General features: G+C 46.4%; 1 protein-coding gene across 2 annotated transcripts in view; it reads right to left on the bottom strand.

The window, feature by feature from the left end:
- The window catches only part of LOC140185588 (A-type potassium channel modulatory protein KCNIP2-like), a 133,074-nt gene that overhangs the window by 67,442 nt on the left and 39,771 nt on the right, over positions 1 to 25,861 (bottom strand). The window contains exon 1 of one of the 2 annotated variants that reach the window (XM_072238948.1): positions 8,051 to 8,230. The exons of the other annotated variant lie outside the window; for it this stretch is intronic. Coding sequence (XP_072095049.1) covers positions 8,051 to 8,168 — 118 coding nt within the window. The 5' untranslated portion in view covers positions 8,169 to 8,230. Of the gene's footprint in view, positions 1 to 8,050; positions 8,231 to 25,861 lie in introns of those variants that run through there. 2 annotated transcript variants of the gene reach the window in all.

Here is a 25,861-nt window from a genome sequence, read left to right as displayed (position 1 = left end):
CCAGTAGACGCACAGACCTTGACTTCCCCATTGGGTCATTATTGTCACATGTACCAAGTTCCGGTGAAAAACTTAGCTCCGGCAGACACAGTCAGACACTCTGTAACCTCAGTCAGACACCATGAAATCGTGATTCGACAGTGGATAATCCTAGTCAGGCACACTGTGTAAACCTCAGTCAGACACAGGGTAATCCTGGCCAGACAGTGATATCATGACCAGACTCAGAGTAACCTTGCCCAGACACAGTGATATCATGACCAGACACAGAGTAACCTTGCCCAGGCACAGTGATATCATGACCAGACTCAGAGTAACCTTGCCCAGACACAGTGATATCATGACCAGACACAGTGTAACCTTGCCCAGGCACAGTGATATCATGACCAGACACAGAGTAACCTTGCCCAGGCACAGTGATATCATGACCAGACTCAGAGTAACCTTGCCCAGGCACAGTGATATCATGACCAGACACAGTGTAACCTTGCCCAGGCACAGTGATATCATGACCAGACACAGTGTAACCTTGCCCAGGCACAGTGACATCATGACCAGACACAGTGTAACCTTGCCCAGGCACAGTGATATCATGACCAGACACAGTGATATCATGACCAGACACAGTGTAACCTTGCCCAGGCACAGTGATATCATGACCAGACACAGTGTTACCTTGCCCAGGCACAGTGATATCATGACCAGACTCAGAGTAACCTTGCCCAGGCACAGTGATATCATGACCAGACACAGTGTAACCTTGCCCAGGCACAGTGATATCATGACCAGACTCAGAGTAACCTTGCCCAGGCACAGTGATATCATGACCAGACACAGAGTAACCTTGCCCAGGCACAGTGATATCATGACCAGACTCAGAGTAACCTTGCCCAGACACAGTGATATCATGACCAGACACAGAGTAACCTTGCCCAGGCACAGTGATATCATGACCAGACTCAGAGTAACCTTGCCCAGGCACAGTGATATCATGACCAGACACAGTGTAACCTTGCCCAGGCACAGTGATATCATGACCAGACACAGTGTAACCTTGCCCAGGCACAGTGACATCATGACCAGACACAGTGTAACCTTGCCCAGGCACAGTGATATCATGACCAGACACAGTGATATCATGACCAGACACAGTGTAACCTTGCCCAGGCACAGTGATATCATGACCAGACACAGTGTTACCTTGCCCAGGCACAGTGATATCATGACCAGACTCAGAGTAACCTTGCCCAGGCACAGTGATATCATGACCAGACACAGTGTAACCTTGCCCAGGCACAGTGATATCATGACCAGACTCAGAGTAACCTTGCCCAGGCACAGTGATATCATGACCAGACACAGTGTAACCTTGCCCAGGCACAGTGATATCATGACCAGACTCAGAGTAACCTTGCCCAGGCACAGTGATATCATGACCAGACACAGTGTAACCTTGCCCAGGCACAGTGATATCATGACCAGACTCAGAGTAACCTTGCCCAGGCACAGTGATATCATGACCAGACACAGTGTAACCTTGCCCAGGCACAGTGATATCATGACCAGACTCAGAGTAACCTTGCCCAGGCACAGTGATATCATGACCAGACACAGTGTAACCTTGCCCAGGCACAGTGATATCATGACCAGACTCAGAGTAACCTTGCCCAGGCACAGTGATATCATGACCAGACACAGTGTAACCTTGCCCAGGCACAGTGATATCATGACCAGACTCAGAGTAACCTCGCCCAGACACAGTGATATCATGGTCAGACACAGTGTAACCTTGCCCAGGCACAGTGATATCATGGACAAACATGGCGTAACCTCAGCCAGACACAGTGCAATCTGCATAGAACAGTGATTTCAGGTCAACACAGTGCCACTCGAGAGTGACAGTTCACAACCTCAGATTAGGTCACATCCAGTGTGGCTTCCGGTGTGATCTCAGACATACAATGTCCTCCCTGTGTGCTACAGTGCAATCCCGGGCTGTAAGAGAGATCACGGTGTGGCTGCGGCTAGGCTGTCCAGTCAGTGTACGGGCAGGGTTTCAATATATTAGATATCGGTACTCACTGTACAGTCAGTGTATGGGCAGGGTTTCAGTGTATTAGATATCGATACTCACCGTCCAGTCAGTGTACGGGCAGGGTTTCAATATATTAGATATCGATACTCACTGTACAGTCAGTGTACGGGCAGGGTTTCAGTGTATTAGATATCGATACTCACTGTACAGTCAGTGTACGGGCAGGGTTTCAGTGTATTAGATATCGATACTCACTGTACAGTCAGTGTATGGGCAGGGTTTCAGTGTATTAGATATCGATACTCACTGTACAGTCAGTGTACGGGCAGGGTTTCAGTGTATTAGATATTGATACTCACCGTCCAGTCAGTGTATGGGCAGGGTTTCAGTGTATTAGATATCGATACTCACCGTCCAGTCAGTGTATGGGCAGGGTTTCAGTGTATTAGATATTGATACTCACTGCCCAGTCAGTGTATGGGCAGGGTTTCAGTGTAGTAGCTATCGATACTCACCGTCCAGTCAGTGTACGGGCAAGGTTTCAGTGTATTAGATATCGATACTCACTGTACAGTCAGTGTACGGGCAGGGTTTCAATATATTAGATATCGATACTCACCATCCAGTCAGTGTATGGGCAGGGTTTCAGTGTATTAGATATTGATACTCACTGTACAGTCAGTGTATGGGCAGGGTTTCAGTGTATTAGATATCGATACTCACCGTCAAGTCAGTGTACGGGCAGGGTTTCAGTGTATTAGATATTGATACTCACTGTACAGTCAGTGTATGGGCAGGGTTTCAGTGTATTAGATATCGATACTCACCGTCCAGTCAGTGTACGGGCAGGGTTTCAGTGTATTAGATATCGATACTCACCGTCCAGTCAGTGTATGGGCAGGGTTTCAGTGTATTAGATATCGATACTCACCGTCCGGTCAGTGTACGGGCAGGGTTTCAGTGTATTAGATATCGATACTCACCGTCCAGTCAGTGTACGGGCAGGGTTTCAGTGTATTAGATATCGATACTCACCGTCCAGTCAGTGTACGGGCAGGGTTTCAGTGTATTAGATATCGATACTCACCGTCCAGTCAGTGTACGGGCAGGGTTTCAGTGTATTAGATATCGATACTCACTGTACAGTCAGTGTATGGGCAGGGTTTCAGTGTATTAGATATCGATACTCACTGTACAGTCAGTGTACGGGCAGGGTTTCAGTGTATTAGATATCGATACTGTACTCACTGTCCAGTCAGTGTACGGGCAGGGTTTCAGTGTATTAGATATCAATACTGTACTCACTGTACAGTCAGTGTACGGGCAGGGTTTCAGTGTATTAGATTAGCGGTCCCCAACCACCGGGCCGCGGACTGGAACCGGGCTGCAAAGCATGCGCTACCGGGCCGCGCGGAAACGATATGATCTGGCGATATGAGTCAGCCGCATCTTTCCTCATTCTCTGTCACGCACTGTTGAGCTTGAAGACACACGAGGTCATTAGCTGCACGTCATCCATGTCAGAGTGGGAAAGAGGTCAACTCCTCGAGCTTGCAAATGACGGCGGGCTGAAAAGTATGTTTGACATAACATCTCTGCCGGCATTCCGGATCAAAGTCAAGGCTAAATATCCTGAGATAGTCAGGAAAGCACTGAAAACGTTGCTTCCATTTCCAACATATCTCTGCAATGAATGCAACGAAAACTAAATTGCGGAATAGACTGGACATAAGGAACCTCCTTCGAGTATCGCTGTCTCCCATCACCCTTTGATGGCACCGTCTTGTTGCAAGGAAACAAGCCCAGGGCTCGCACTGATTCAGCGATATTGGTGTGTTGCAAAGATTTTATATGTTCATACGTGGAAAATATGTGCTGTGTGTTTAATATCCAAATGTTACTTAAAATGTTATGATACTATTGACTTATATAACCATATAACAATTACAGCATGGAAACAGGCCATCTCTCCCCTTCTAGTCTGTGCCGAACGCTACTCTCACCTAGTCCCACCGACCTGCACTCAGCCCATAACCCTCCATTTCTTTCCTGTCCATATAGCTATCCAATTTTTCTTTAAACGATAATATCGAACCTGCCTCTACCACTTCTACTGGAAGTTTGTTCAACACTTACTTCAAGCTCCCCTGTCCTCCCCTGATAATTGACTTATCACTATATTCATGCGAGGAAAATATGCGTTGTGTGTTTAATATTAAATTTGTTAGATAAACCCTTTTAGAAACAAAATTGAGTGTATTAGCCACTTATCACCTATATTCCGGTCGAGATTAACCCCACCCCAAACAGAATCGCCAAAAACGATTTGTGGAAAAAAATCCGCAGGAGCACGCATGCGCACTGGTGCCCGCGCAAGCTTCATGGTCATTGTAGTCTTTTTGGGTAAACACAACTTATTTGACTGCTACTCTTGTTCATAGGCAACCCTACCCACCGCCCCACCCAGTCGGCCAGTCCGCAAGAATATTGTCAATATTAAACCGGTCTGCAGTGCAAAAAAGGTTGGGGACCCCTGTATTAGATATCGATACGATATAGTGTACGAGCAGGGTTTCAGTGTATTAGATATCGATACTGTACTCACCGTCCAGTCAGTGTACGGGCAGGGTTTCAGTGCTCACCGCTGTTCTATTGGAAATAAGCATCACTATGTAATATACTGAATCTCTGGCCACACAGACTATAGTACAGTACAGCACAGTATAGGCTCTTTTGCCCACAATGTCGTTCTGCCAATCTACTCCCAGATTAATCGAATGCTTCCTTCCCACATATGCCTCTATTTTTCTATTATCCATGAGCCTGAGAGTCTCTTCAATCTCTCTAATGTATACTTGCCTCTACCACCACCCTGGAAGTATGTTCCACACACCCCACTGTCTGTGTACAAAAAATCTTACCTCTGGCATCCTTCCTATACTTAACTCCAATTATCTTAAAGTTATGTTCCCTCTGTATTAGTCATTTCCACCCTGGGATAAAGTCTCTAGCTGCCCACTCAATCTATGCCTCTTGTCACCATGTGCCACTTGTCTTTTGATTACTTTCTAAACCTAGACTGGATCACAAACTGTAGGGAACACAAGTCTAGCCTGTACAGAATGCCCTTTCAGTTCACTGTCATTAGCTTGCTAAGTATGCAGATAATTTTCATAGCTAACATAAAATCGTTCTTCACAGCACATTGTGTCCCGATCTCACTGCTATTTCATCCTCCTTAGCCTCTCGTTGTCTTTCACTCCAAAGGGAAACACCCTAGCTCGCTCAGCCTATGCTCTCTAATCCAGGCAGCATCCTGGTAAACCCCCTCTGCACCTTCTCTAAATGTTCCACATCCTTCCTGTAATGAGATCAGAATTGAACATGATTCCCCACGTCTGGTTTAATATATGGCTTTTGAACTCAATTTCCCAATCAATAAAGGTCACACACCATACATCTTCTTAACCATCCTATCAACGTATGTGGTAACTTTGAGGGATCTATGGATCCCAAGATACTTTGTTCCTCCACACTGCGAAGAATCCTGCCATTATCTCTTTATTCTGCCTTCAAGTTTGACTTCCAAAGTGAATCACTTCACACTTTTCTGGACTCAACCCCATCTGCCACTTCTCAGTCCAGCTCTGCGTCCTGTCAAGGTCCCGTTGTAACCTACAGCAACCTTCTGCACTAGCCACAACACCACCAACCTTCGCATCATCTGCAGACTTAGTGACCCTCCCTTCCACCTCCTCATCCAAGTCACTTATAAAGAACACAAAAGAGCAGGGTTCCCTGGACACAATACTCCAAGTGTGGTCTTACCAGAGTTTTACAGAGCTGCTCTTGGACTGAATTCCCTCACCAAAGGCGACCAACACACCATGCCTTAACTACCCTGTACAGTACACACACCAGGTCTGAAAGAAACTTGTACAAGCAACAGCCACAGAATATAAAAACAGGCCCTTCAGCCCAACTAGCCCATTCTGACCATCAACCTGCCACTTACAGTAATCCTGTTTCGTTCTCCCCACATTCCCATCGGCTCTCATCAGTTTCTACCCCTCACGTACTCACGGGTGGGGGGGAGCAACTCAGACCAACCTGTTCGCCTTTGGGTGGTGGGAGGAGACTGGAGCACCCCGGGGGGGAACCCACACGCTTACAGGGAGAATGGGCAGACTCCATGTACAGACAGTGGCAGAGATCAGGATCGAACTGGGGTCTCTGACACCAGGAGGCTGCCAGCCGCTCTACCAGCCGCCCTGCTGTGCCACCTTGCTTATTGTATCTGACTGAAGCCACATTGCACAGTCTGTTATCCTGCAGGTGAGAGCGGGGCACCATGTGTCACCAGGAACAGCTTTATGTTAAAGAGAGCCGCTGTGAAGATTAACCTGCATAATTAAAAGGCAAAGGATGGCGAAACTGCGGTGAGATCAGGACACAATGTGCCGTGAAGAACAAGTTTATGTTAGCTGTGAAAACTATCTCACATAATTAGCAAGCTAACGACGGTGAACTGAAAGGATGTTTTGCACAGGCTGGGCTTGTGTTCCCTACATTCTGTGATACAGACTAAGTTTAGAAGGTAATCAGGGGCACTTCCCTCTGGCTCAATGACTCTGGAACAAAGGCAGGTGGTCAAACTTACAGAGAGGTCACTGACTGGCTGTATGAGAATCAGGTTTATTATCACTGGCATATGCCATTAAATTAGTTGTTTTGGGGCAGCAGTACAGTGCAAGACATAAAAATGCTATCAGTTATAATAAGAAATATATAAAAATAATTAACTAGTGCAAAAAGAGGACAAAAATAATGAGGTGGTGCTCAAAGGTTCATGGATCGTTTAGAAATCTTATGGCAGAGGGGAAGGAGCTATTCCTACAATGTGTCGTGTGTGTCTTCAGGCTCCTGCACCTCCTCCCTGATGGTACTAATGAGAAGAGGGCATGTCCTGGGTAGTGAGGGTCCTTACTCATGGACGTCGCCTTTTTGAGGCTGTGGAACTGGCTGCGTTTATATCTCTCTGCAGCTTTTTCTGCTCCTGTGCCTTGGAGCCTCCATACCAGACGGTCACGCAACCAGTCAGAAAGCTCTCCACCCCACATCTGCAGAAGCTTGGTGGTCCTTGGTGAGGGACAAAGTCCTTGCCTGGTATGGAGGCTCCAATGCAAAGAGGCTGCAGAGGGCTGTAGGCTCAGGCAGTTCCATCATGGGCTAGAACCATCCCCACCCACACGGTCGAGCACATCTTCAAGATGCATGGCATCAAGAAGGTGGCATCGATCACCTTAGCACCCACCACATGCCCTCCACTCATTGCTACCTTCAGGGAGGAGGTACAGGAACCTGAGGGCACACACTCAACAACTCAGGACCCCTTCTTCCCCGCTGCCATCAGATTTCTGAACTACATCGTTATTCCTTGTTTTATGTACTTATCGAAACTTCATGTCCTTGCACTATACCGCTGCCAGAAAATCATGAACTGCACATTACGTAAGACAGTGAAAATAAACCTGATTCTGATTCTGAGTGGGATGTGCAAGGGCTCGCACACACAGGCCAGTTCAAACCCAGAACCCTGATCCAGAAAGCGCGTTGAGACCAAAACTTATTGAACACCGATGAATAGATTTTTGTGCAGAGCCAAGACGAGAAGATTGGAGACAAGATACAGATTCACCACTGCATAACCAGAAGCTGCCAGACTCTGAGGGGGGTCAAGTGACCCACCCCCTCCCGTTCCCAGTCAGAGACGACATCTAGTTCCGCATAGATCACTTCCACAAGTGGCTTGCGTCAGTGGCGAGACTGTAGTTGAAATATATTGATATAAACTTTACAAAAGTAACTTGTTACAGATACATAAATTAGCCAGGAGGAAGGTTATATTTACAAGGATATATTTAGAAATTTAAAGTCCTTTAAATTGGGTTAATCTGGAAAAAGCTTAGACAGTGATAAATGAGAGAGTCCTCTGGACTTGCTGCCTCTGCCTACCTTCACTGGAGAAATCAATCAGTCCCAGGAAATGTAACAGCTTCAGAGAACTTACAACCAGGAAGATAATGCCTACGGTTTGTAGTCCCTCCGACTGCCACTCAGTGTCCACAACCATCCTGCTGTCACCTGCAGCTGAGACTCTGGAGACAGTGGATGCAGGAAGAAAGCAAGGTCGAGGGTCAATGGGGCACACCCGCAGACGGATAACACACACGCTCGGAATTACAGGGAGGCAAGGCTGAGAGGTTCACAGTGACAGACACAGAGGCAAAGCCAGAGATGTACAGCGGGATGTTGTGGAATGAGGGTGGGTGGAGGATGAAGATATGGTCTACACACACACAGCTCAGAATAAGACAAAGTTCACAGAATTTGAAATGTACTCAGACACTCACAAAGAATTCACTGCAAGGAAAACATACACACACTGACACTCACACAGCTAAGAATAAGGCAGAATTCACAGAATTTGAAATATACTCAGAGACTCACAAATAAATTCTCTGTAAGGAAAACATACACACACATACACGGAGCTTAGAATAAGACAGAGGTCACAAAATTTTAAACACAGTCAGAGACTCAAAAATAATTCAAAGTATGTATATACATACACACACAGCACGGAACACAAAGAACACAGTTAAAGACAGGATGAAAGACTCAGAGGTGTACAAGTAAAGATTTCTCAGTCAGGATGCACTGAAATTAAGGACAGAGAACCTTACGCACGCACAGTTACAAAACACACACACACACACACACACACACACACACAAATACGGAGTGAGGTTCACAAAAAGATACCAAGAGTGGGTCATGCAGAAGCGCAGACCTAAAGATAAAGAGGCAGACTCTCAAGGTTGTTCAGGACACAGAGATTCACAGGCAGAGCTAGGATACAGAGAGAGAGAGAGAGAGAGAGAGAGAGAGAGAGAGAGAGACAGAGACAGACAGACAGACAGACAGATGGTCCAAATTGTCGGCAGCCCCAGAATGCAGGCGGATGGAAATCGTCACCTAAAGACATTCCTCAGTCTATATCCAAAGCTATTAATCAGTCAGAGACTGAGACAGGGTCCCCATCGGCAACTTCTGTTCAAACGGAGAGCTGCCACTAGCCGAGGGATCTCAGTATCTCTATCCTGATGTGGCATTTCATCAGCCTTTGTCTGTGAAAGGGCTGTGGTCCCAGGAGAAGGTGGAGCTGTTGTTCAGAGTTGCTGGGGGTCTTGCAAAAGGTCAAGACCTACACAGAACTTCAGAGGCAGAAATCCAGAGCAAGTGATCTGGAGGAAAGAACATAAACGCTCACCAGCTCGGGGAGAGCGCAGGAACAACAGAGATGTTCAAAACACGGAGCAAGACCCTCAGCTTCTGAAGAAAGGAAGTCTAGTTCCTGACAATGCCACAGAGAGAGGGAGGGAGATGATAAAGGAGGGAAGCAGGTAAGAACTAAAGTAGACGTTACTCACATCTGCAGCCTCTCAGTACCCACACTCACAGTCTAAGCCTCCATCCATATACCCTTCAGCACATTCTACCCAGTTTTTTATTCTTTGGAATCCGACCACAAGACTTGGCTGAAAATGTTGACCGGCAATGTTCAGTCGGAATATTGTGGCCTGTTGCCAAGGACACGCCAGGTCCTGTTTATCTCTTGTGCCCATGCTTTCAGAACATCGGTTGCTGGTTCAGCAAAACCTTTACGTTAACATCAATACCTATATTTCCTATCTATACAAGAGTTGTAGAGTCCTTGAAAGTGCATCCATTGAACACAACTTACACACTCACTTCCAAGGATTCGACAACTCACGTTCTCAGTCTTACTTATTCACTCATGGTTTATTATTGCTGGTTTATTTTTGTATTTACACAGCTTGTGCGAAGGTTTTCATCGATTCTACAGTACTTCTCCCACTGCGAATGTCTGCAAGAAATGAATGTCAGGCTAGAATATGGTGACATTTAGGTGTTTGATAATAAACTTTGACTACAGCTGCTTCCAAATCCTCCTGTTTGTCCCTCTTTATCCCGGTACCTCCTCCAGCACAGTATCCATTCGTGATTTCTGTACTGCTCCTCGATCGTGTCCAATCTACTTGCTCCATGAATGACACCAATGCTTTGAGTTCATAGAACATAGGACAATACAATGCAGTGCAGGCTCCAACTTCTTAACCAACTGCAAGACCAATTCAACCCTCTCCTCCTCTATAGCCCTCCATTTTTCTATATCCATGTGCCTATTTTAAATGTCCCTAATGTGTCTGCCTCTTACACCATCCTCAGCAGTGGGTTCCTTGCACGCACCACTCTCTTTATGAAAAAACCTGACATCCATCCCCTACACTTTCCTCCAATCACCCTCAAAATATGCCCCCTCTTATTAGCTATTCCCACCCTAGAAAAAATCTCAATCTATGTCTCTTATCATTGAATACACCCCTATCAAGTCACATTTTATCTTCTTTCACTCCAAAGAAAAAAAGCCCCAGCTCTCTCAACCAGTCCTAATAAGACATACCCTATAATCCAAGCAACATTCTGATAAATCTCCTCGACATCTTTTCTAAAAATTTCCTATCATGAGGAAACCAGATGTGAACACTATATTCCAGCTGTGGAGTAAGCAGAGTTTCTGGCCCCTTAATCATTAGAATTCCCTTTATACTCCTCCCCAGCACTCTCTCATTCTTTAATCCATTCCTCAGCGCTGATGTCTGTGACTAAGCCTCCGATCACCTGACTAAATACAGTACCTCTGACGGTGCAGATCTTGTTCGGAAACACTCTTATGTACGATATTGTGTCGAGGTGCATTATTTGAGGAGCTATATAAATGCAACTTGTAGTGAAAGGCGGAAGGCAAGATGTAGAGAAGATCACTGCTTAAACTCTTACTCCAGTCTGTTCTGAAGTGTTTGACTGGTACTTTCACATATTTAGTGTGCCTCTATTGGCATATGTACAAACTTCACAGAAGAAAACTGAACACTCACAGTGCTTTTTAAACAGTACATTCAATTTCCGAGCATGTAACATGTTGTTTAAAGTTGGATCCATGGGAGGTACAATTCCCATTGTCCATCACACACTCCCAGGGCAGGGACAGTACAGGTTAGATACGGAGTGAAGCTCCCTCTACACTGTCCCATCACACACTCATGGTCACGTCTGTCTCTGAGGGTTTCACTGTTAATTTCTGTGTTGCTGAGTCTGAATATTTTAGGTGCCATCCTCTGTTTCAGTGTACATAAATAAGCTTTTCCAGAGGGATAAGTATTGTAATAGAAAAATATCTTAACGGTTCAATATTCCATCTGGGTAGCCTCCAATCTGATGGCATAAATATTGATTTTTCCTACTAGTAAACACATTTCCTCCCCCTCTCCCCTATTCCCTGCTCTGAGTTTTACACTTCTCACCTGCCCATCACTTCCCCCCGCATCTCCTCCCCCTTCCCTTTCTCCAAACGTGCATCTCCTCTCCTGTCAGATTTCTCCCCTCTCCAGCCCCTGACCTTTCCCGTCCAACAGGCTTCACCTACCACCTCCCGGCTAATCTCCTTGCCCTCCCCCCACCTTCTATTTTGGCAACTTCCCCCTTTCCTTCTCAGTCCTGAAGAAGGGTCTCGGCCCGAAACGTCGACTGGCTACCCTTTCCATCGATGCTGCCTGATCTGCTGAGCTCCTCTAGCAGTGTGTGTGTGTGTGTGTGTGAGTGTGTGTGTGTGTGTGTGTGTGTGTGTGTGTGTGTGTGTGTGTGTGAGTGTGTGTGTGTGAGTGTTTGGTGTGTGTGTGTGTGTGTGTGTGTGTGTGTGTGTGTGTGTGAGTGTGTGTGTGTGTGTATGTATGTGTGTGTGTTTGTGTGTATGTGTTTGTGTGTGTGTTTGTGTGTTTGGTGTGTGTGTGTGTGTGTGTGTGTGTGAGTGTTTGGTGTGTGTGTGTGTGTGTGTGTGTGTGTGTGTGTGTGTGTGTGTGTGTATGTATGTGTGTGTGTTTGTGTGTATGTGTTTGTGTGTGTGTTTGTGTGTTTGGTGTGTGTGTGTGTGTGTGTGTGTGTGAGTGTTTGGTGTGTGTGTGTGTGTGTGTGTGTGTGTGTGTGTGTGTGTGTGTGTGTGTGTATGTGTGTGTGTTTGTGTGTATGTGTTTGTGTGTGTGTTTGTGTGTTTGGTGTGTGTGTGTGTGTGTGTGTGTGTGTGTGTGTGTGTGTGTGTGTGTTTTAATTCTAGTCTGGCTGCCTTTTTACTGGACAAGAATCTTTCCGGGATTATGGAATTGGGTTGGATAAATCAAGGAACAGATGATTACAGAACAGCACTGGAGGAACTCAGCAGGTCCAGGAGTCTCTAGGGAGGAAAATGGACAGTCAACATTTTGGGTTGAGGCCCTTCATCCTGACCCCAGATTGGTGCTGTTTTATTATTGTCCAGGTACAGTGAAAAGCTTGTCGTACATGCTGTTGGTACAGATCAAATCATTGCACTGTCCATTGAGGTAGTGCCTCGGTTAGCATGACATTATTACAGCTTGTGGTGTTGGAGCCTGGAGTTGAATCCCGGCATTCCCAGATTCCCAGTAAGGAGTCTCTGCAAGTCCTCCCTGTGGAATGTGTGGGCTTTCTCCAGGTGCTCCAGTTTCCTCCCCCGGCACAAAGTCGTACCAGGTAGGTTCGTAGGTCATTGCAAATTGTCCTGTGGTCAGGTTAGCGTTAAATAGGGGTTATCAGGGGGTTGCTGGGCAGCACAGCTCGATGGGCCGGAAGGTCATATTTTGTGCTGTATCTCTAAACAAAAACAAAATAGATAAGAAAGTGGAAGAAATTAAAACAATAGCAACGCACAGTAAAGAGTAAAAGCTACAGAGAAAGTGCAATGCGGGTAAACAATAAAATGGAAGATCATAACATGGTAGATTGTGACGTCATGAGTCCATTTCAGCACACAAGTCTGATAACAGTGGGATTGAAGCTGTCCTTGAGCCTGACGGTATGTTTTGTTTCAGGCTTTTATATTTTCTGTCCAATGGGGGGTGGGGGGGGGGAAGAGATTTGAAACAATGACGATCCATTTCCCTCTACAAATGTTGCCTATCCTGCTGAGCTCCCCCTGCCCCTTGGTGTATTTCTGCAGATCTCCAACATCCGCAGAATCTCCTGTGTCTGCACGTTATCCATTCCTGGTTGAATAGTAGAATAAGCTGGAGGGGAGGAATTGCCTCCCCCTGTTCCAATGTTGTCAATATCTGCCTGGAGTTGTCAGTCAGCTCCTCCCGTAAGGACCTGAGCCTGTAAGGTACCCAGCTGCCTACCCTTTACAGAGCAGAGCGACAGAGCCGTACCATCTGCTGTTATCTGTGCCGACATTACACCTGTGTAAATATCATCTCCACTCCGACAGACAGGGGATGGGAGACGTGCGGCAGTGTGCTGAGCCTGATCACTGGGTCCCAGTATGGCAGCCGGCCACTGGCCTTAGGTTCCATGGCTCCCGGTGCCTGTCGCATGAGAGACATCGACCTACTAATTATAAACACAAGACGTTCTGCAGGTGCTGCAAATCTTGAGCAACATACACAAAATGCTGGAGGAACTCAGCAAGTCAGGCAGCATCTATGGAGGGGAATAAACTGTTCTGGGCTGTTTTGGGCCGACACCCTTTATCCGGTTCTTATTCTGCTTTCTTCCCTCTACTTTTCCAGTCCAGACGAAGGGTCTTGATCTGAAATGTTGACTGTTTATTCCTCCTCCATAGATGCTGTCTGACCTGCTGAGTTCCTGCAGTATTTTATGTTTGCGAGTGTGCGAGTGTGAGTGCGTGTGCATGTGCGTGTGTGAGTGTGACACACAGCCATTTGTCACCAGTGGCTTTGTGTGGAGCACGCAGGTTTCCAAATGCAGAACCAGTGAGTGGGATGATCTAGAGGCCGCCCAAATGCAGCGGGTGTGGGGTGGGGTGATGCATATGATGGTACAATCACAGAACATAGAACAATACAGCACCGGACAGGCCATTCAGCCCAAGATGCTGTACTGACCTTGATGTCAATTTATACTTGATATCCTTGATATCCCTCCATTCCCTTCATATTCATCAGTCAATCTAAAAGCCTCTAAAACTCCACCAAACTGCCTGCTTTCACCTACCACTCGCTGTGTTACCTTTAAACTCCCCCCTACTGTAACATGATCAAAGTAGAGACAATAGATACGGAAGTGTTTCCTTTCAACAAAATGAGACACCCTCAGTGGAAGAGGCTTGTTTGACCCAATATCACATGACATTTTATATGCTACAGATCAAAGGACAATTCTATAGTTACAACGTTTCTACAATGGTTCCTTTGAATTACATATTATTTTCACACCTCCTCCTCCACACCCACACTTCGGACACCCAAAATGAATGTTAACCAGCATTACAAACTAGAGTCCTGCCGAAAGGTTTTGACACAAAACATTGACTGTACTTTTTTTTTATAGATGCTGCCTGGCCTGCTGAGTTCCTCCAGCATTTTGTGTGTGTTAATTAGCATTGCCTGCTTTTCAATTAACTGATGTCCACAGCTCCAGGAAACTATTGTCCGGGGCTGCATTTTAAATTTAATCTACAATCCATGCTCAGATATGTTGCTGAAATTAATATTTTTCCATAAAACCTAACTCCAGAATATGCCCTAACACCCTGCCCCCTCTCCCCCTACAACCTTAGCTTGTCCTCTGGTGTTTGACTTCTTCCCTGGGGAAATGATTCTGACTGCCTACCCCTACCTATGCCATTCATAATAAAAAAAACTTGTATCAGGTATCCCCTCAGCCTCGATGCTCTCAAGAAAACAACACACAAGTTTGTTCAAACTTTCCTTGTAGCTCATATCGTCTAATCCACCAGGCAGCATCCTGGTAAACCTCTTCTGCACCTCGTCCACAGTCTCCACGTCCTTCCTATAATGAGGCAACCAGAGTGTACACAATACTCAGAATCAGAATCGGGTTTAATCTCACCGGCATATGTTGTGGAATTTGTTGTTTTGCAGCAGCAGTACAATGCAATGCACAGTAATAAAACACTATAAATTACAGTGAGTATATATAAAATTAGTGCAAAAAGAGAGGGAAAGGGAGTGAGGTAGTGTTCATGGATTCATTGCTCATTCAGAAACCTGATGGCTGAGGGGAAGAAGATGTTCCTGAAATGCTGAGTGTGTGTCTTCAGGCTCCAAGTGCGGTCTGACTGAAGTTTTATACAACTGCAGAACGACTTCCTTACACTTGTGCTCAACACCCCTGCCAATGGAGGCAAGCACGTCTTACACGTTCTTTACCATCGTATCCACTTTCAGCGAACTGTAGGTATGGACCCCAAGAAATGCTCTAATTTTAATAATATTAAACGGTCGACCATTTATTACTCTTAACTTCCTGTAGTTTCTCACCCATTCTCTTCACTCTTTTGCCATTCCCCATTCTGGTTCCTCTCTCACCCCTCTTCTTCACCTGTCCATCACCTCCTCCTTTCCTTTCATCCATGGTCCGCTCTCCTCTCCTATCAGATTCCTTCATTTTCAGCTCTTTACCTCCTCCCAGCTTCTCCCTTCATCCCTCATCACTCCCCCACCCACCCACCTTCCCCCTCACCCGGTCTCATCTATCACCTACCAACTTGTACGCCTTCCCCCCCCACCCCCACCCCCTCTTCTTATTCTTGCTTTCTCCCCCCTTCCTTTTCAGTCCCGATGAAGAGCTTCAGCCCGAAATGTTTATTCCCCTCCACCGATGCTACCTGATCTGCTGGGTCTCTCCAGCATTTTGTGTGAGCGTTGCTCTGGATTTCCAGTGTCTGCAGAATATCTTGTGTGTAAAATTCCCCCTTATATTTGACTTCCTTGGTCTCCTATCCTTTCTCCAGCCTGGATCTTCCTGCCCACCATCCTACCCTTATCTAGTTCCAGTTATCACCCTCCTTAATGACCAGATTCCTGTGTCACCTCCACATCCAAGCCTCTGTACCTCCCTCCATTCTTCTCTCTCCCCGCTTACCCCCATCTGCCCCTTTTTGTTTCCCCTCTTTCCCATCTTTTATTACATCTCTTTCCTAATCTGTCTATCTGCCACCCATCCTCAGGCTGTGTTGCTTGTTAAACGACACCTATCACGGTAATTTCGATGCAGATGTGTGTTAAATAAATGAACCTGAATCTGACTCAGGACGACTTGACCCGAGCTGCGGGCACGCTATGTAGTCGGTAGGAGTGTGGCACGCTGCGGGCACACTGCGCTGTCGAAAGGAGCATGGCACGCTGCGGGCACACTGCGCTGTCGAAAGGAGCATGGCACACTGTGGGCATGCTGCATTGTCGGCAGGAGTGTGGCACGCTGTGGGCATGCTGCGGGCACACTGCGCTGTTGAAAGGAGCATGGCACGCCGTGGGCATGCTGCGGGCACACTGCGCTGTTGAAAGGAGAGTGGTGATACTGGCACAACGCAATCCGCGCTGATTGGCTTTGACTCAAAATGAGGCGTTTCGCTGTACAGGTGGCAAATAGAGTTCACCTTTAAATATTTAATCCCTCCAGCTGCTTTAAAGAATAGATTTATTTGTCCCATGTCCATCAAAACAGTGAAATGTGTCGCTCGCGCCAGCAGCCAACACAGTCAAAATATGCGCTGGGGGCAGCTCGCAAGTGCTGCCATGCTTCTGGCGCCAACACAGCGTGCCCACAACTTACCAACCCTTAGCCTAACTATGTCTTTAGCAGTGGGAGGAAACCGGAGCACCCGGAGGAATCCCTTACGGTCATGGGGAGAACGTACAAACACCTTACAGACAGATCAGCGGCAGGAATTGAACCCCAGTCAACGATCGCTTGTGCTGTACAGCACTCCTCTCACCGCTATGCTACCGCGTCACACGGACCTCCCTCCCCATCCCTCCCAACAGCACTCAGTACATCTGCCCACATCAGCACTATGTCTTTCTCTACATTGTCCATTTAAATACTGATCTAAATGTCTCACGCTCAGGGATTAATAAACCTCATTGGTTCTGAGTCCCCCCGCAGCAGTGAGAATTGAACCCCGATCTTGCTGGTGGTGCCGTAAAGCATTACACTAATTACTACACCCCCATGCTGCCTCCTGTTACTCACCTCCTGCTCGCCATCTGTCCTCTGCCCCCGATCATCTGCTTCTACCCACTGTACCACTGTACCAGCAGAATTAGACCATCTGATCACAAACAAGAGAAAGTCTGCAGACGCTGGAAATCTGAGCAACACACACAAAATGCTGGAGGAACTCAGCAGGCCAGGCAGCATCTATGGAAGAGAGTACAGTTGAAGTTTTGGGCCGAAACCCTTCATCAGGTCTCAAGTCTACTTTGCCAGCTCATCATGGCTGATTTATTATCCCTGACAACCCCATTCTCCTGACTTCTCCCATAACCTTTGACCCCCGTACTAATCAGGAACCAATCAACCTCTGCTTTAAATAGAGTTAGAGTAGACATAGAAAGAATGTTTCCCATAGAGGGGGAGTCTCGGAACAATGGGCACAGCCTCAGAATAGAAGGATGTCCCTTTAGAACAGAATTGAGGAGCGATTCCTTTAGCCAGAGGTCGGTGAATCTGTGGAATTCATTGCCACAGACGGCTGTGGAGGCCAAGTCATTGGGTATGTTTAGAGTGGAGGTTGATAAGTTTTTGAGTAGTCAGGGTGGCAATGGTTACAGGGACAAGGTGGGAGAATGGAGTTAATCGGTGGAACATTGGCTGATAGGCAGAAAGCAAAGGGTGGGAATAAAGGGATCCTATTCTGATTGGTTGCCGGTTACTAGTGGTTTTTCGCAGGGGTCGGTGTTGGGGCTGCTTCTTCTTACGATGTATATCGATGATTTGGGTTATGGATTAAATGGTTTTGTGGCCAGGTTTGCGGATGGCACCAAGATAGGTGGAGGAGCAGGAAATGTTGAAGAAACGGAAAGGTTGCAGAGAGACTTAGTCAGTTTAGGAGAGTGGGCAAAGAAATGGCAGATGAGATACAACGTTGACAAATGTACAGTTGTACATTTCGGAAGAAGAAATAATCGGGCAGATTATCATTTAGATGGGGAGAAAATTCAAAAATCGGAAGTGCAAAGGGACTTGGGGGTCCTCGTGCAGGATACCCTAAAGGTTAACCACCAAGTTGGATGGGCGGTAAGGAAAGCGAATGCTATGTTGGCATTCATTTCAAGAGGAATAGTGTATAAGAGTAAGGAGGTGTTGATGAGGCTCTATGGGGCATTAGTGAGACCTCATTTGGAATACTGTGTGCAGTTTTGGGCCCCCTATCTTAGAAAGGATATACTGATGTTAGAGAGAGTTCAGAGAAGATTTACGAGGATGATTCCTGGAATGCAGGGGCTAACATATGAGGAGCGTCTGTCGGCTCTTGGATTGTATTCATTAGAGTATAGAAGAATGAAAGGGGATCTCATAGAAACATTTCGAATGTTGAAAGGATTGGACAGAGTAGATGTGGAAAGCTTGTTTCCCTTGGTGGGTGAGTTCAGGACAAGAGGCCATAGTCTTAGAATTAGAGGGTACCCAGTTAAAACAGAGATGAGGAGAAATTTTTTTAGCCAGACGGTCGTGGATTTGTGGAATTCGTTGCCACATATGGCTGTGGAGGCCCGATCATTGAGGGTGTTTAAGGAGGAGATTGACAGGTATCTAATTAGTCAGGGTATCAAGGGATATGGGGAAAAAGCCAGAAATTGGAACTAGATGGGTGAATAGTTTAGTTCATGGGGGAGCTGCGGAGCAGACTCGATGGGCCGAATGGCCTACTTCTGCTCCTTTGTCTTGTGATCTTGTGATCTTGTAAAAAAATCGGGATAATAAATTAGCCATGAGGGAATGGTGGAGACACCTGATGGGCTGAATGGCCTATTTTACTCTTTCAGGAAAGATAACTTGGAAAAAGTGCAAAGAAAATCCACAAGAATATCGCCAAAACTTGAAGGACTTGGTCACAGGTTTGGACGGACCAGGACTTTATCCCTGGAGCGTAGGAGACCAAGGGGGTCACATTATAGAGGTGAATAAATCACGAGGGGCACAGATAAGGTGAGTGCACACAGAGTTTTTGCCGGCGAATGGGAACAAGAAAGAAAATGGAGAACACAGGTTTAAAGTGAGACAGGGAAGATTTCATAGGAGCCAGGGGGTGGGGGGGTGGGGAGCAAGCTTTTCACCCAGAGGGTGGTGTGTACATGGGATGAGCTGCCAGGGGAAGTGGTTTGGACAGATACAACGACAACATTTAAAAGGCACTTGGACAGGTACAAGTTTAGAGAGAAATGGGCCAAACTTGGGCATGGGAACCTTGGTCAAAGGGTTAGACCAAAGAGCTTGTAGCTGTGCTATTGCTCAATGACCCTGTGAACTCGTGTTCTCAGTATTATTTTTGTATTTGTACAGTTTGCATACTGTTGCACATTGGTTGTTTGTCAGTCTTCATCTGTTTATGCATAGTTTTTGTAAATTCTATTATATTTATTTCTTTTATATTATATTATATTTCTTCCCCCCCCCGCAAATGCCTGCAAGAAAATTAATCTGAAGGTGGAATATGGTAACATTGATATTAAATTTACTTTGAATGTTGAACTTTCGATCTGCCCAGCAGAAATGCAAATGCAAGCACAGGGAGGCAGGATTAATCTGGATCTTTCATATGGGAAAATCATTAACTTCTCTGGGTGGGAACTAGCTTCAACAAACCTTGCATTTAGAGACTGTGGCCAGCAGGTGGCAGCAGTAGCCCAGACAAGGGCCTGAATACTGGGCTTCAGTCACTGAGAGATTGGCTTGTCCTCAGCTCTCTGCCTCTCCCCGTACATCTCCCACAACCCTCCTTCTACCTCCCCCTGCTCTTGTAAGAAGAGCACACTGTGTTGTTGATGTATTAAACGTAAGACCATAAAATATAGGAGCAGAATTAGCCCATTTGGCCCATCGAGTCTGCTCTGCCATTTCAGCATGGCTGATCCATTTTCCCTCTCAGCCCCAGTCTCCTGCCTTCTCCCTGTACCCCTTCATGCCCTGACCAATCAAAAATCTACCAACCTCTGCCTTAAATATTCATAAAGACTTGACCTCCACAGCTGCCTGTGGCAAAGAGTTCCACAGATTCACCACTCACCGGCTAAAGAAATTCCTCCTCATCTCCATTCTAAAAGGACACCCCTCTATTCTGAGGATGTGTCATATGGTCTTAGACTTTCCCAATGGAGGAAACATCCTCTTCACATTCGATCTATCATGGCCTTTCACCATTCGATAGGTTTCATTTAGCTTACCCCTCATTGTTCTGAATTCTAAGACCAGATCCATTAAATGCTCGTCATATGACAAGCCGTTCAGTCCTGGAATAATTTTTGTGAACCTCCTTTGAACCCTCTCCAATTTCAGCACATCCTTTCTAAGATAAGGGACCCTAAACTGCTCACAATACCCCAAGTGAGGCCTCACCTGTGCCTTATATAAAGTCTCAACATTATATCCTTGCTTTTACATTCTAGTCCTCTTAAAATGAATGCTAACATTGCATTTGCCTTCCTCACCACAGACTCAACCTGCAAATTAACCTTTAGGGGATCATGTACGAGGACTTCCAAGTCCCTTTGCACCTCAGTTTTTTTGTATTTTCACTCCATTTAGGAAATAGTCTACACTTTCATTTCTTCTACCAAAGTGCATGACCATACAATTCCAGACACTGTATTCCATCTACCACTTTACCCATTCTCCTAATCTGTCCTTCTGCAGCCTCTCTACTTCCTCAAAACTACCTGCCGCTCCACCTGTCTTCATGTCATCTGTAAACTTTTCAACAAAGCCATCAATTCCATCATCCAAATCATTGACATATAACATAAAAAGAATCGGTTCCAACACAGACCCCTGTGGTAAACCACTAGTCACCAGCAGCCAATTAGAAAAGGCTGCCTTTATTCCCACTCTTTGCCTCCTGCCAATCAGACACTGCTTTATCAAGGCTGGGCTCTTCCCTTCAATACCAAGGTGCCTCATGTGTGGCACCTTGTCAAAGGCCTTCGGAAAATCCAAGTACACAATATTACTGATTCTCTTTTGTCTATCCTGCTTGTTATTTCTTCACAGTATTCCAACAGATTTGTCAGGCAAAATTTTCCCTCGAGGAAACCGTACTGACTATTGCCTATTTTATTACATCCCTCCAAGTACCCTAAGACCTCGTCCTTTTAATTGGCTGTGACTAACTGGCCTATGGTTTCCTTTCTTCTGCCTCTCTCCCTTTTTGAAGAGTGGGGTGACATTTACAGTGTTCCAGTCCTTCTGAACCATTCCAGAATCTAAAGGTTCTTGAAGGATCATTACTAATACCTCCACAATTTCTTCAACCACCTCTTTTAGAACCCTGGGGTGTACACCATCTGGTTCAAGTGACTTATCTAGTTTCAGACCTTTTGGTTTCCAAAGGACCTTCTCTCTAGTTATGGTAACTTCACACACTTCATGCCCCCTGACACCTGGAACTTCCACCATACTGCTAGTGTCTTCAACAGTGAAGACTGATGCAAAATACCTATTCAGTTCATCTGTCATTTCCTTGTTCCCCATTACTACCTCTCCAGTATCGTTTTCCTGTGGTCCATTAGCCACTCTCGCCTCTCTTTTGCACTTTATGTAGCTGAAGGAACTTTTGGTACCCACTTTAATATTATTGGCTGGCTTACTTGCATCTTCCATCTTTAATTTCTTAATGACTTTTTTTATTTGCCTTCTGTTTGTTTTTAAAAGCTTCCCAATACCCTAACTTCCCACTATCTTTTGTTTGCTCGGTCACCCACCCCATCCCTCATCCTGTCCCTCACTTCAACACAAAGGGACTTGGACATGGAACTAGAATTAGCTTATCCTCATCACAAGTACCAAGATAGTGTGAAAAACTTGATCTGCATACTGTCCATATAGACCTACTCATTACACAGTGCATTGAGGTGGTGGTGATGATGCTGATGCCTCTGTCGGTCGGAGTTGAACACAGATATTGTGTCCTAGCTGTCTAGATACACAAACCTGGGCAGTACGATACAGAGAGCAAGCTGTTGCCCATGTAGCAAGCTCCCCCTCTCCAAGCATCTGATGAATCCAAAGGAATGGCAGAGACTGATACAGTTTGGTACCAGCAGCATCACAGGAGGTGCCAGTCAGCATTGAACTCAGGGTAGGACAGCTCCAGATTTTTCCCTCAGGGTTTACTCCCGAAGCCTTCCCCATGAGCGGGTGTAGCCGCAAGGCAGCAGAGGTCTGAGTGTAAGGGGTTTCTTCTTTTGTGTTACTGCATATGTTAATCAAAATGACTTCTTTGTTATGTTAATCTTTTGTGTTACTGCGTATGTTAATTAAAATGGCTTCTTTGTTATGTTAAATGCAGAGGAAGTCTCCAGCTAGCGCTATGCTTGGGTTATAACAGATAGCAGATGTTAATGAGCCAATGGGTCTCCATGTTATTCTTTCTTGGGGTGATGTGCTGTCTCATATGGCTGGGAACCAGGGGGTTTTGGCGGGGAGTCGGAGGAGAGACCGTGAGGACGACGGGGAGTCGGAGGAGAGACCGTGAGGATGACGGACGTGCAGGGAAAGCTCAGGCTGACCACTCTGGGTGGTCCCGAGCTGCGAGTCGACGGGGTCAGAGTGGTCCCGAAGAGGTCCCCGAGCTCCAACGTGTGCATGAACAAATTGAACTTTGATAAGTCTGGCGCCTTTTCCATTCCTTTTTTGTATTGAACTTCTACTAATCTCATAGACTTAGTAATATCTATAAAGTGTAATTGGTAAAACGTACAGTGTGTGCTGGCTGATGATTGATGTTGGAAGCTGAATCCGGTGGCAGTTGTACAGAAACCGACGTAACCGGGAGACAAAGTGAGCAGGGGACGGGGTTTCCCCTAGATAAATACGATTCAGTATAGCTGAGCGTTACATGAGTTTTCCTTCCCCTTTGAGGTAGAGCAAGATAAAACAATAACGATACAGACTACAGTGTAACAGCTAGAAAGTACAGTGCAGATAAGCCATAAGATATTAGATCATAATGAGGTAGATTGTGAGGTCAGGAGTCCATCTTACCAACATAAAACAGAACATTACGGCACAGTACAGGCCCTTCGGCCCACGATGCTGTGCCGACCTTTTAACCTACTCTAAGATCAATCTATTCCTTCCCTCCTGCATGGCCTGCCATTTTTCTTTCATCCACGTCCCTACCCAAGAGTCTCCTAAGCATCTGTAATGTATCTGACTCTACTTCCACCCGGTGCTGGCTCGAAGGGCAGAATGGCTTACTCCTGCACCTATTGTCTATTGTCTATTGTCACCCCGACAACACATTCCACGCACCCACTACCCTCTGTATAAAAAACCTTTCCTTGACATCCCCCTGTAATCTCCTCCAATCCCCTTCAAATGATGCCCCCCTTGTATTAGACATTTCCACCCTGGGAAAAAGGGACTGGTTGGTCACTCCATCTTATAACTCTTATCAGTTTATACATCTTTATTAAGGTAAATCTTCATCGTCCTCGGGAGCTATTTCATAGTCTGGTAACAGTGGGATAGAAGCTGTCCTTGAGCCTGGTGGCACGTGCTTTCAGGCTTTTGGACCTTCTGCCCGATGAGAAGGGAGGGGAAGAGACAATGTTCAGACTCAATGCACTCCTCAATTACGCTGGCTGCTTTATTGATCCCTGCAGCTGCAAGAACCTTGTAGCCAGCACCTCCGGACTCCAAACTGACAGCAAGCCACTGCGGGCAATGAAACGGTTAACAGAGGAAGAGGCATGGACCTGTGAGCAGATTGTCTAATTCCTGGGGGACCTGGCTGATTGGGGTCTCTCGCCTCCGCTCCCAAGTGCCTGCCCCTTGCAATAAGGTTACTGATTGGCCGGGTGAGTTTCCAGCCTCTTGGCTAGTGTGTGACATCTAGATTACACACTGAGCTGTACCGAAACAGCGAATTAGGCTTACGGGTAAGGCCATGGCTTCCAATGAGGGGGAGAGGGGGCAGTCAGGCTGGATGTGGTGGGACAGGGTGTTTGGGGTTCGGTGGGAATTGGTGAGGGAATGGCTGAAAGTGTTAGGTGGGTTATTGTTGGGGAGGGGTTAGATCCTGTGTGGTGACGGGGGGCTGGTGGGAGGTAGAGGAGGATTTCCCAGGGAATGCTGGATCCCCTTGTCACCTCCACCCTCCACCCCTCCCAGCCTCTGCCACCATCCCCACCCTTGATCATCGGCCAAACAAACCCTCCTCACGGGGACTCACCTACCCTGCCTACTCCTCCTGCCCCACGTCCTCTCCACAATATCCTCTTCACTCATCAGGTTCAGGAAAGAGGGGCTCAGCCTGAAACCTCAACAGTCCATTTCCCTCCATGGAGGCTGCTTGACCTGCTGAGTCCCTCCAGCATCTTTGCAGTACTCTTACAGTCTCCTGGCAGAAGTCAGCTGGGTGAAGGCATGACACCGACTGCTGTGTCGGAGGGGACTTGGAGACGCGGTGGGTGGGCAGAGGAAGATTGTACCCTCATCTATCATCCGGACACGCCGTGGCACTTTGTTTCATCAGCTGGTGTGGGACGTCCCAGAAGGAGCTTTATTTGTCACATGTATATCGAAACATTCCCCATTCTGTTTTCTCTCTGCCACCTCAAAGTGCCTGTGTGTGGAATGATCTGCACACAAACAAAAGTTTTTCGCTGTATCTCGGTACACGTGACAAGACTAAACCAATATTTACATTATAGAGTTACACAGTGTGGAAAAGGGCTCCTCAGCCAAACATAGCCATGCCAATCAAACTGCCTACCTGATGGTAGAGTCCCAGTGGCCTCACTCACCTGCATTTGGTCTATATCCCTCTAAGTCAGGGCTTCCCAATCTTTTTTTAAGCCATGGACCCCTACCATTAACTGAGGGGTCCGTGGACCTAGGTTGGGAACCCCTGATCTAAATCTTTTCTGTCTATGTTTCCAACTAAATGTGTTTTAAATACTATATCTCTACCTGCCTCAACTACTTCTGACAGCTTTAGATGCTTTAGGTTTCGTGTTAGCTCAATGGCCAGAGATCTTTTCAAACTGGACAGTTCAAAGTTCAAAATACATTTATTATCAAAGTATGTATACTAAATACAACCTTGCGATTCCTCTCCTTACTGATTATTGTCGCGTCAGCCAAGGTAAACGAAAGGCGTATATGTATGTTGAATCACTGAAACTGTGGGGGAAGCCACACTGCACAATGATGCAGGAGAAACTGGTGGGGACAAGTGTTTAATAGGATTGTTCCTAGAGCTGATTATTGACTACGGGAAGAAGACACTGTGGGTCTGCAAGGTAATCCTCATTACAGAATCAGAGGTGGAGAGGGTCAGTAGTTTTAAGTTCCTTGCCGTGACCATATCAGAGGATCTGTCCAGTGACTACCATCACAAAGAAGGCATACTTTCTTAGAAGTTTGACAAACTTGTATAGATGCATTGTGCAGAGTACCCTGACTGGTTGCATCATGGCCTGGAATGGAAACACCAGTACTCAGACAGTGATAGATACAACCCAGTCCATCACAGGCAAAGCCCTCCCCATCACTGAGCACATTTACAAGAAGCACTGCCACAGAAAAGCAGCATCCATCATTAAGGACCCAACCCCCACCCCCCACCATCCAGGCCATGCTCTCTTCTTGCTACCAACACCAGGCAAGAGGTGCAGGAGAAGT

Source organism: Mobula birostris, chromosome 21 (genome assembly GCF_030028105.1).
Source record: "Mobula birostris isolate sMobBir1 chromosome 21, sMobBir1.hap1, whole genome shotgun sequence".
Lineage (NCBI taxonomy): Eukaryota > Metazoa > Chordata > Chondrichthyes > Myliobatiformes > Myliobatidae > Mobula > Mobula birostris.
This window is presented reverse-complemented; position numbering and strand designations above follow the sequence as displayed.